The sequence below is a fragment of the Ambystoma mexicanum genome, chromosome 1p (assembly GCF_040938575.1).
Source record: "Ambystoma mexicanum isolate Mex_15411 chromosome 1p, UKY_AmexF1_1, whole genome shotgun sequence".
Lineage (NCBI taxonomy): Eukaryota > Metazoa > Chordata > Amphibia > Caudata > Ambystomatidae > Ambystoma > Ambystoma mexicanum.
The window spans coordinates 1,501,001,258-1,501,014,195 of NC_090921.1; the positions used below are offsets into that span (position 1 = coordinate 1,501,001,258).

At 46.7% G+C, this 12,938-nt stretch overlaps 1 protein-coding gene across 2 annotated transcripts in view; it reads left to right on the top strand.

Annotated features, from left to right (window-relative positions):
- The window catches only part of LOC138456646 (V-type proton ATPase catalytic subunit A-like), a 373,621-nt gene that overhangs the window by 266,486 nt on the left and 94,197 nt on the right, over positions 1-12,938 (top strand). For both annotated transcript variants that reach the window (XM_069607191.1, XM_069607192.1), the window contains exons 11-12: positions 3,388-3,451; positions 12,675-12,878. In XM_069607191.1, coding sequence (XP_069463292.1) covers positions 3,388-3,451; positions 12,675-12,878 — 268 coding nt within the window. The remainder of the gene's footprint in view (positions 1-3,387; positions 3,452-12,674; positions 12,879-12,938) is intronic.

Genomic DNA, 12,938 nt, shown 5'->3' on the forward strand with positions numbered 1-12,938 from the left:
GTCTCCCTCAGGGTCAGTCACTTCTCTAAGCAACAAGTTGGGGGTAGATGTCTTTCTTCGGCTGTCGTCTCCCTGGGGAAAAGCCTCCCTGCCTCTCTGAAACTTGAGCAGAACCATCTTTGGTTCTGTAATCACCTCATAACCTTCCTCTTTGCTTCTGCCTTCTCTCTTCCGCTTCCCTGCTGATCTCCTGTCTGATACTGCACTGGTCACCTGGCTACTGTCTGAATTCGGGCCCAGGTCCCTGCCCGCCCAGTTGCACACCCGCACTGCTTCCTGACAACCCCTGCACTTGGGTCTGTATCTGCAACCCTACAGTCCCCTACCTGCACTTAAAGGACACATGTTGCCTGCACTTTAACCCTTGCACTTGCCACCTGCTGGCAGCAGTATTTGTTGATTTTGATCCCTTGCATGGCACTCGTCCGTCCTCTGGCACTTTTCCCCTGCACTTGCGCAATCTTAATATCACTAGGCCTAGTAAGATCTTTGTCTTTGTCCTCCCTCTGTTTCCCCTCCCTTGCCTTGTCACGCCTTGAAACACTTGTATATAGGCTCGTAATAAATGCCAAATCAAATCATATTATATCATATCATGAGGCATCTCTTCCACTGGAGGGCGGCTTACTATGCTTGGAACTGTGTTGGACAGGCATATGAGAATGGGGAGCAGCACCTCGCTACTCTAGACTTAAGGACATCCAATTTACTTTTAAATGCTTGCCCCTTTAGCCCTGCCCTTACATGGAGGTTGGTGGTTATCCAGGTCGGCGGGCGGTTGGTGCTCTTTACGCTGCTACCCCAGAACAGAAGTGCCAAGCCTCAGGTTCAAGGCTCGTCCTCATCGAAGGTGTACGCTAAGGAGAAACAGCAAGCTTCCTGCTTAAGTCTATTGCTGACATCAGAACGAGTAATAAGTTTGTCTCAGCGAGTGAAGTCATCTGCAAGGAGAGCACCCACCAGGCCATCCACCCAGGGCAAGTGTCCAGGAGAAAGGAAACACTCTGGAAACATTCACACTTATAAACGCCCAGGGTTCAGCTTGCCTTCTCAGCTGTGACATCACATACACTGTAAATTATCCAGACAAATTCGATCAGGACACTAGGGATTTCCCCGTTGGAATTTCTTTTGGCAAATCAGGCCCAAAGTATGGCATGGCTTCTAATGCCAATCATAGGCCATAGTGTATCCATTTGTTTTTTGATGGCACATGGGACTTTGCTTGCTCATACTTATCTGTAATTCATTCACTCATGTATTGTTTGAACCCAGTGGTCCCTGGCCTCAGGCCATCTGATACCAACCTGCCTCCTAACTAATTATACATATCCCCCTTACGCTGGCATAGTTCAGAGCCATACTAGGATCGTGGTGCACACTTCCAAGTGCACTCTTTCAACATACAGGCCCTCATTAGGACCCTGGCACTAAGTGTTTAACAGTGCTGTAAAAGGCTGCGGCGCCGTTAACCACTTAGCGCCTTACTACGAGGTCCCTTTGCGGGACCCGACCTGAACGGCTGGTCTAGACCAACCGTTAAAGTAGGGACCCGCAAAGGGACTCTCGAGGTAAGTACGGTAACGCAATTTGCGGTACCGTACTTACCGCCTTCCCCAGTCCCATTGAGCCCGATGGGGCAGAAATGGGAATGGGGAAGGGCCAATGTTCAATGGGGAATTACCGCCCCGCCAACCTTGGAATGGGGTGGTAATTCCCCATTGAATATTGGCGGACTCGTTACAATACCGGCACCAACCATGGTGCTAATAGCGCCATGGTTTAGCACCGGTATTGTAATGAGGGCCGCAGTCTTATGCATGAGTTTCTGTTGTGCAAGGAACATTCTCAGAGACCTTCTTGGTAACACCATCATAGCTAACCGTGCCTACAAGAATTTGGGACGTATATGGTTACGTGGAAATTGGACAGCAAGGATCCAAATACTTGTGTTTTTATGGCAATGCTTGGCAATTACTTGGGCGCTAGATATTTTCATGGTAAAGCCTTCAAATCATGTGAATACCTGGGCCTCTAATGACATTGGGCCTCATTACGACCCAGGCGGTAAGTTACCGCCTGGGCCGTGACTTTACCACCATGGTGTAAACTACGTTTACACCATGGTGGTTGGCGGACTTACCGCCCCATTCCGACCTTGGCGGGGCGGTAAGTCCCCAATCCCCATTTACCCTTCCCCATTCCCATTTTTGCCCCATAGGGCATAATGGGAGTGGGGAAGGCGTTAATTACGCCACCGTAAATTACGGTGGCGTAATTAACTCCATGGTCCCTTAGCGCCATGGATTTTAACACCCGCTAAAATCGGGTGTTAAAACCTCCATGGCGCTAGGGGAACTCGGAATTGGCGGTAAGGGGTCGGCGCAGCTAACGCTGGCGTTAACCCCTTACCGCCAGGGTCGTAATGAGGCCCATTATCTGTTATATCGTCAAATTACTTGGCATGTGAGCACCAACTACCTGACAAATGATTGCTCTTCCTAGGCATATGCTGGCAATACCTGGTGAATGGTGCGAGTGCCCGGAGACCTGATACCACTCCCTATATATCAGCCCAAAGTATTGCCTTTGTCAGCACATATTTTACTTGTTCACGGGGCCTTGGATAGGTGGGGCCAGAAGTCATACAAGCTCTTATTACTTGAGATAGTACCGCCCAATAGCGGGTAACCACCCACCCTATGGCTGAATAACCTATACACCTCTTTTACCACCAGCTGGCCCAGTACCAAGAGCTTCTGAAGTTTAATTTTGAGAGTGATTCTGTCCACCCTGACTACTCACATCTGCAGCTTTCATTTTGGGTGACTGACTCTGCAGTGAGCTGGATACAGTTTTCAAAATGGCTGCTGCCTTATTTTCGATTTTTTCCATTTGCCGTAACGTGTTAAATACCCTGTGTGGTAACAGGCGGTATACATAAGCGATTGCAGGGTTTGGACTTGCCTCCATGGCAAAGTACCATTACCCTTTGTCCAGCAGAAAAGTCCTAATCGGGCATGCAGTAGTGGCAGGTACCGCATGAAGACATCGAGGGGGATATGCTGTAAGGACTTGATTGTACATTTTTCCGAATTTTGAAGGAATTTTGCTTGCTTCTTTTTTCATGTTTTGGTATGGCTGTGAAGAGTGAAGGACTTGGCGCTGGGTTTATTTTGGTAGTAAATGAGATTTTGCAACAAAGGGTGTATTTTGTTGTCGATGATTTGATGGTGAACTATTTATTCTGAAACCTTATTGTTCGTATTTTCATAAAGAATATTCTTGTTTGGCGGTCCCCTTTCCTGGACACGTCAACTTTGATCCAGGCTTAATTTGTGTTTTGATCAGAATACTATACATTTGAAGACTTTTTTTGTTTTTCAGAGTTTCCCCTCCTGGAGGTGACTTTTCGGACCCTGTGACATCCGCGACTCTGGGTATTGTTCAGGTGACTAATGTTAGTCATATGATCTGATATAGAACGGCTGGCTATTACGACGCAAAAGCCATTGATTTAGAACCAATTAGCGCAGTAACGAAGGATTTAGCTAAAAGGAATACAGTATTTCTAAATCAAGTCAAATGTAATTTCTATTTTGTTCTGAATTGCAACCAAGTGTTTGCTTAATTGCACCCAGTTACTGTTACATGGTATTTGTGGTACACTAATCTGGCAGCAGTGTGCAGTTTGGGGTTTCCAGTCGACCATATTTAAACATGACATAGCATATGGAAATGCATATAAAACATTACACATTTTAAATCGACTCGCGTTTGACTGCAATCACTAGGAGATAACACTGGGAAATAAGAATGAGTTACTTCTAGATAGCGTCTCGTATACATTTCAACAACACTAAGCTAACATAAAAAGCTGCAAATCGATCCATCAGTGTCAGAGTATTGCAGAGTATTGCCATGGGCTGCAATGAGTGGGCTGACAGAGTGATGTGTGTTAGGCTAGGGGCCTCATTATGAGTTTGGTAAACGTTATTACCAGCACGTCAATTCTGGACCGGCAAACATGTCTTTTGCTAGTGCTAGGCAGTGGCTGCTTGGATTATTCCATAATCAAATGGGAGGCTGCTTGTAGTGCGAGTATGAGTGTCTGTTTGGTTTTGGTGCAAAGCTAGTAAGGATAGCCCCTTACATGTGATTACAGTGGAATAGGTAGCAGGAACGGATTGGGGATGTTAGGGATAGGTGATTGGTGAGAAATGAGAGGGTAGAATGTAGGAGCTGTGAGGCACAGGGTCCAAATTAGCGTGGAAGGAGGGGTGGTCTTGTGGGACGGCTGGTAGTTATGGGTGTGAAGTAGGGTCTAAGAGGTCAACATATGTTAAGTGTCTCGGCCGAGTGAGAAGATGGTAGATGGTGAGTATTTAGATGGCAGGGGCTGGGTAAGGAAGAGGGAGGGTGTAGCTATGAGGAATATTTGAAGAGGTAGGTGAGAAGATGGGAGTGGGCGCATAAGGGCCTGGTTGGTTGGTGTTTGGGGTAGGGCTGAAAAGGGGAAGGGGTGGGGGGATATTGGAGAAATTGGTGAGAATGATGTATAAGAAATAGGCCAGGGAACATATGGAAGGTCAGAGGGGAAAAGGGAGGCGATGAAAAGGAGGTAGTAGAGGCAGGACCTGGAATGAGAGATGGTTAAGGCAGAGAGATATGTGAGTGTAGGGGGGTAAAGGTGGACTTGAGAGGATGATTAGACGATTCCGAGTGGGTGGGTTGAAGGTGAGACAGGGTAAGGAGAAGAAAGCTTGAGGTGGGCTGGTGTGGGAAACAAGGGAGGGTGAATGTTTGTGAGGTGTTTATTGATTGATTGTTTATTTATATAGCACCTATACACAATGGGCCGCATTCCGAGTATGGAGGTAGTCATGGTGCTATTTGCGCCATGACTACCTCCCATACCGGGTCCGGGTCCGACCTGGTTCAATGGGGACTTACCGGTCCATTCCGACCCTGGAGGGACCGGTAAGTCCCCATTGAAAAATCCATTCCCCATTCCCATTTGAGCCCCTATGGCTCAATGGGAATGGGGAAGTAGCTAATAACGGTACTGCAATTTGCGGTACCGTTATTAGCTCTCTGGTCCCTTAGCGGATCCCGCTAAGGGCGCCTGGTAAAACCAGGTGGCCATTGCGGGACCCACTAAGGGACCTCGGAATAGGGCACAAAGGGATTACCGGCATCGATGTCCTTAACGGTGCCCGGTATCCCTTTGCGCCCACCTCGGAATGAGGCCCAATGTGTTTCAAAGCTCTTCAAGGCAGGGAGGGAACAAGGGAGAATACAGTGACATGCATATAAATCCTTGATACATTAAGAATGTGAAATTAATTATCCTACTCAGCCTGGCGACATTTCAGATAGTGCAGAGCTCTTCACAGTAATAAGGGAGGGAGGAGGGGTGGGTGTCAAGGAGAATGAGACAGACAAGTGGCTACCTTACTAGGCCTGACGACAATTTTTGTAGTGCCGGAATTTAACAATAGGTGGGGGGAGTGAACAGGGAGAAGGAGAAGAACAAAAACAAGTAACTATCCTTCTAAGCCTGACAACATTTCAGAAAGTGCTGGAGGGGAAGTGAGCGGAAACAAAAAACCAAGTGAGGTAGGGGGGAGGAGACAAACAAGCTGCTATCATATAGTTTGGGTGACAATTCTGATACAGTAAGTGCTAAGGATACAGTGAAGGGAGGGGGAGGAGGAGAGAGGAGGTGACAGCAAGAAGAGGGATACAAATAAGCAGACATCTAAGCAAACAGCAGGGGGGTGAGATACAACAGACAATCATGCAGGCAATCAGGGGGGAGTTAGAGAAAAAGGATATGAAGAGAAGTAAGGATAGGCAATAACGATGATTGCAACTAAGCTATATGCATGAAAACACAGCCAAACTTGAATTAAGCTAAATGCATGAAAGCACAGCCAAATTTGAATTAGATAAATGCATGAAAACACCGCCACATTTGAAGTAAGCAAAATTCATGAAAACACAGCCAAATTTGAATTAGCTAAATGCATGAAAACACAGCCAAACTTGAATTAGCTAAATGCATGAAAACACAGCCAAATATGAATAAGCTAAATGCATGAAAACACAGCCAAGTCTGAATTAAGCTAAATGCATGAAAACACAGCCACATTTGAATTAGCTAAATCTATGAAAACACAACCAAAATTGCAAAGTACCCAGATACAGACATTAGAAGTGGGTGTGAACACTCAGTGTAAACAGAGATTCAAACATGAGTTACAAACATAGAGGGGGGGGGCTAAGGGAAAAAGGGTAGAAATGGGTCCAGAGTAGGGAATGTACCCATAATAACGGAAGAAAGTTATGGAAGTCCAGATTTCCGTTAGAGTGAAGTTGCAGAGACAAGGGAGTTCAAATACCTCAAGTAATGTTCCGGTAGCGGAGAGGGAGCAGACAGGGGCCTTCATCGTGGGCCTTCGTGGATGTGTCGGCTCCCGCCTCCTGGTTGCTCCCATTGGGCAATCAGGGCCCAGGCAACCAATGGGAGACAGAGTACAGGCCAGGCAAGGTGCAACATTTGAAGAGAGCATAGAGGGGGAACATGAAAAATGAAAAGAGGGAATTGGAAGATGGTAAAGAGGAGAGGAAGGGGACTATACATGAAAAGGGGAGGAACAGGCACATGTGTTTTCTCTAATAAAGAGAAAGGTTAGATAAATGTCGAAATAATAAATACAAGCAATATGTTTTATAGTGATATAAAATACAATGTTTGAATGAAGAGTGGGTCTGTCGAATTGTATGTAAACAGGAAACATCTCGATAGCTCTTTTCTGGATCTGATCACCATTCCACTTCCTCATCAATGAGAAAACGTGCCATTGCCCTTCAGAAAGACTTTCCTAAATGAAAAATGAAATCTAAATGTAACGTTTGGATGCTCTCCAATGTGGCAGAATAGTTTTGGTTCACAATCGTGTCAACAGTGTAGAGGATGTCAATCACTCAGAGGCAGTTTTGGTTGAAATTATTTCATTCGGTCCAATTAAGTCAACTTTTTATGTGGAAGGTGATTGTTGTTTTGTTCTCTTGCTTGGAAGGTTTAGTCATTCCTTAAATCCAATCTCTCTGTTTGAAAAGCATATTTGGAGGGTATTGGGAGTGCAGCTGGAAGATATTAGATCATGCTGTCATGGTGGATCCCCTGGTTGGGTTCAGATGGCACCGTGCAATCTGACTGCTCGCCGGCAATCCTGTAAAGCAGCTTAGCAGATTACAAAATGCCCAAAATGCAGCTGAGACGTATAAACAAGCTTCCTAAAATGGCCCCACCTTCAGTAGCTCAAATAGCCCAGTGTTAGGAAAGAGTTCATTTATGTACAATTTTCCCTTCATTTATGAACCCCCCAAACATTTTGCTTTCGTTTGGCTACCCCATCCTGACTTTTTCCAGTGGAGCTCAGCCTTCAGCTGAACTCCCTTGGACTTTTGTTCACTTGTTGTGGGGAAACTGACACATCTGTCAGACTGTCAGTACTTAGTCTTTGATTATGTTGCCATTTCTTGGTAACTTTTTAACAATGCACAATGTACCTTCCAGTACCGTGCGCTGGGGTCCCTTTTTGTTTTATGGCCCTAGACACCCTCGAAGGTTTTTGTGGTGATTGTACAAGTGTGCCTGGGATGAACTGGTGGCAGCAGTTACTTTTCATAATGTTTTACTTCTTTTTACAGAGTTAAACCGTATTCACCACGTTTGGCTCAAGTCTGTGACTAGGTCCAAAAATGGCCAAGCCACAAAGTCTTTTCTTTTTTCCAATGCCAATTTGTCCCTTGCATTCACCCAGGTTGAGAAACCTGGGTTTTCCTTATTTGGGCATGCAGCCTCCTGTGAAAACCAATCTCTTTTGCAGGCTTCTGCCTATCACGTATGTGTGCCCAGGAAGTGGGCTCTTACTGTCTCGTCCCAATCCACACTATTGGTGCCAGGATGTCTGGAGTGCCTGAATGACTGAGACCACCGTGGGCCATGATTGGTCCTCGCCTGTGATGTCTGTAAGAGAGCAGATCTTCTATTGGAAGTCTTCGATACAGGTTCAAAGCTAATCTTGGATAAGAGAAGGGGCTCTGAAGCCATTTCAGGTGGATCACGTGTTCTCACCAAACTACAGAAGGAGGCACGTCTCCTATACAAAGAAACAGACTCATGAAACTGCCAGAGATGTTTTGGATGGTTTTGGCACCCTTTCCCTGCTGCTGATTTGTCGGACCCCTGCTTTTTTCTTCGATCAAGAAGGCCTGCCAAGGCGATTTGCCGCTTTGGAGTAGTGGGAACAACTACTCTTGGCGCCCCTGCTTGCCCACTGAACAAACAAGCTCCTTCGGAAGTGTTCCTGGGCCATCCAGGGAACTGTCCAGCTCTACCTCAGGGTAACCTGCAGCACTGCCACCATCTCAAGTGCAAACCCGAGACTTGGCACATCGCTTGCTTATGGTCCCCTGCATGCTCCTGCCAAATTGGGTCCTGAATTAGGAGAGTGCATAACGCTGCCCGTATCCATGATTCCCGCGTCACTACCTGTTGGCGACAGTCGCTATAGATCCCCTGCTGTTCTGTCCTCCTGTGCCCTGAAGCCAGCTGCACTGGAATTTTCTTCATACCTCCTACAGAAGCTGAGAAAAGGCAACTGACCCGCCCCAAACGATCGTTCTCCACTGCAGCTGATGAGAGCTGGAGCGCTGCGAAACTGCAGTTCTCAGACCTACTAGCGACCTTGACTAAATTGGTGAAGTTTGGTCCGGACTGTGCTGTGGGTCAGTGAGTACTTGCATCACTTAACGGTGCCCCCCTGGCACAACCAATCCCTTTTACACACAAGTACCCCTTAAAGGTATTCAAACTTGACAGGGTTAACCTCTGCTCCCTAGCTATTCTCACCATTTAAACACTGCTTTGCCCCCAAGGGTAGGGCCTACTCGAATAATGGAAACCAATTCTTCATCGCCTCAAGCCCCTTCCTGAGTTGCTAAAGCCCTCCAAAGAAGAACCGCTTTTTGACCATCGGCATCATCGTGCATTTTTTGCGCACAACTGTTCTGTTGAGCACAAGGCTCCACTCTTCTTAGGGTTGAACTCGGAAGTTAGGGAACAAACTATCTTATCACTAAATGGCATTAGGAAATGTAATGCATATAAATTGTATAGTTTAAGGAGTTGTGTGATAGCTGTTTTCTCATTGCAAAGGTTACGTGTGTCTATTTGAACCAGCCAACAATAAATGTATAGATATTGTTCATATACACTTGTCTAAGGGTAATTTGTGGTTCTTTGCTGTGTGTGCTCAATGTGGGCTTCCGATCACTCTCACCCCTCCTGAGACTTTGGGCCTCATTACACGGTAGGCGGTGAGCCATGGCGCTATTAGCGCCATGGCTCATGCCGGTCAAATACCGGCACCGCCTTGGCGGAAAGGGGATTTACCGCCCCATTCCAAGGTTGGAGGGGCGGTAAATCCCCTTTCCGCCATTGCCCTTCCCCATTCCCATTTCTGCCCCATAGGGCTCTATGGGACTGGGGAAGGCGCTAATTATGGCACCGCAATTTTGCGGTGCCGTAATTAGCTCCGAGGTCCCTTAGCGGGTTGGATTTTAACGCCTGCAAGAAGCAGGCGTTAAATCCTCCAACCCGCAAAGGGACCTTGTAGTACGGCGGTAAGGGTTAACGGTCACCGTTGCCATTAACGGTGACCGTTAACCCTTACCGCCGTCCGTGTAATGAGGCCCTTTGTCTTGACGGCCCGCCAAGCTACCTAGATTTGTCTGGCTTGTCCAGAAGGTTCCCCTGTTTCACTAAACTGAAGGTGGCCTCCTCAACTTCTGCCCACCAGGTCAAATTTTAGAAATCCATCTTAACACCCTTCACTGTCTACCAGTCAGGCAGAGAGTATATTTTAAAATCATGTACTTGGTGTTCAAGTGCATAAAGTGTTCTGCACCCCCATATTTAGTGAACACAATTTCTCATAATCAGCTGACTCCTGTTCTCATCTCGGACAATAAGCACCTCTTGATTATTCCATCCACCACATTGCATGTCCAGACGCGGCAGACATTTCTCTGTCTATGGACCTGTGATGTCTGTAAGAGAGCAGATCTTCTATTGGAAGTCTTCGATACAGGTTCAAAGCTAATCTTGGATAAGAGAAGGGGCTCTGAAGCCATTTCAGGTGGATCACGTGTTCTCACCAAACTACAGAAGGAGGCAAGTCTCCTATACAAAGAAACAGACTCATGAAACTGCCAGAGATGTTTTGGATGGTTTTGGCACCCTTTCCCTGCTGCTGATTTGTCGGACCCCTGCTTTTTTCTTCGATCAAGAAGGCCTGCCAAGGCGATTTGCCGCTTTGGAGTAGTGGGAACAACTACTCTTGGCGCCCCTGCTTGCCCACTGAACAAACAAGCTCCTTCGGAAGTGTTCCTGGGCCATCCAGGGAACTGTCCAGCTCTACCTCAGGGTAACCTGCAGCACTGCCACCATCTCAAGTGCAAACCCGAGACTTGGGACATCGCTTGCTTATGGTCCCCTGCATGCTCCTGCCAAATTGGGTCCTGAATTAGGAGAGTGCATAACGCTGCCCGTATCCATGATTCCCGCGTCACTACCTGTTGGCGACAGTCGCTATAGATCCCCTGCTGTTCTGTCCTCCTGTGCCCTGAAGCCAGCTGCACTGGAATTTTCTTCATACCTCCTACAGAAGCTGAGAAAAGGCAACTGACCCGCCCCAAACGATCGTTCTCCACTGCAGCTGATGAGAGCTGGAGCGCTGCGAAACTGCAGTTCTCAGACCTACTAGCGACCTTGACTAAATTGGTGAAGTTTGGTCCGGACTGTGCTGTGGGTCAGTGAGTACTTGCATCACTTAACGGTGCCCCCCTGGCACAACCAATCCCTTTTACACACAAGTACCCCTTAAAGGTATTCAAACTTGACAGGGTTAACCTCTGCTCCCTAGCTATTCTCACCATTTAAACACTGCTTTGCCCCCAAGGGCAGGGCCTACTCGAATAATGGAAACCAATTCTTCATCGCCTCAAGCCCCTTCCTGAGTTGCTAAAGCCCTCCAAAGAAGAACCGCTTTTTGACCATCGGCATCATCGTGCATTTTTTGCGCACAACTGTTCTGTTGAGCACAAGGCTCCACTCTTCTTAGGGTTGAACTCGGAAGTTAGGGAACAAACTATCTTATCACTAAATGGCATTAGGAAATGTAATGCATATAAATTGTATAGTTTAAGGAGTTGTGTGATAGCTGTTTTCTCATTGCAAAGGTTACGTGTGTCTATTTGAACCAGCCAACAATAAATGTATAGATATTGTTCATATACACTTGTCTAAGGGTAATTTGTGGTTCTTTGCTGTGTGTGCTCAATGTGGGCTTCCGATCACTCTCACCCCTCCTGAGACTTTGGGCCTCATTACACGGTAGGCGGTGAGCCATGGCGCTATTAGCGCCATGGCTCATGCCGGTCAAATACCGGCACCGCCTTGGCGGAAAGGGGATTTACCGCCCCATTCCAAGGTTGGAGGGGCGGTAAATCCCCTTTCCGCCATTGCCCTTCCCCATTCCCATTTCTGCCCCATAGGGCTCTATGGGACTGGGGAAGGCGCTAATTATGGCACCGCAATTTTGCGGTGCCGTAATTAGCTCCGAGGTCCCTTAGCGGGTTGGATTTTAACGCCTGCAAGAAGCAGGCGTTAAATCCTCCAACCCGCAAAGGGACCTTGTAGTACGGCGGTAAGGGTTAACGGTCACCGTTGCCATTAACGGTGACCGTTAACCCTTACCGCCGTCCGTGTAATGAGGCCCTTTGTCTTGACGGCCTGCCAAGCTACCTAGATTTGTCTGGCTTGTCCAGAAGGTTCCCCTGTTTCACTAAACTGAAGGTGGCCTCCTCAACTTCTGCCCACCAGGTCAAATTTTAGAAATCCATCTTAACACCCTTCACTGTCTACCAGTCAGGCAGAGAGTATATTTTAAAATCATGTACTTGGTGTTCAAGTGCATAAAGTGTTCTGCACCCCCATATTTAGTGAACACAATTTCTCATAATCAGCTGACTCCTGTTCTCATCTCGGACAATAAGCACCTCTTGATTATTCCATCCACCACATTGCATGTCCAGACGCGGCAGACATTTCTCTGTCTATGGACCTCGGTTATGGAATTCTCTCCCAATATCTCTGTGCAAATTGACCTCTCTTCTGGCTTTTTGGAAAGCTTTGAAAACCTTTATTTTCCAGTAATAGTGATTGTCTATTCTTGTGATGTATTAACTTGGATCCTAGGCTGAGCGTTTGTTCAACGTACACCTAGATGCGGTTTAGTACGTTAAGTGTGTGATATCACTATATAAAGTGAAATCAAATTAGAATGCAAGGTATTTCTAGAAATTTTCTATTTACACTGTTAAATAATATAAAGTAAGGTAGTGAGAGATTTGAAATTGGGTACAACCACCTTTAGAACAGGGAGAACAGTGCTATGAGAATAACAGTGGCAACACATTGAAAGAGCTGATTAAACAAGCTACCCAAATGTGTCTTTTCTTTGCAAAAACCCATTGCGAGATAGGATCTGATAAGTTAAGAAGCCAAAACGGGTAACTGTGTAATGTCTTTTAATGTGCAGGTGTTCTGGGGGCTGGATAAGAAACTGGCACAGAGGAAACACTTCCCTTCCGTGAACTGGCTAATCAGCTACAGCAAGTACTTGCGAGCCTTGGATGAATTCTATGACCAGAACTACCCAGAGCTGGTACCACTGAGAACAAAGGCCAAAGAGATCCTGCAGGAGGAAGAGGATTTAGCAGAAATCGTCCAGTTAGTCGGGAAGGTAAGGGTGTGAATTCCCACGTCATTTATTGGATGCACACAGGAGAATCCTTAAGCTAAT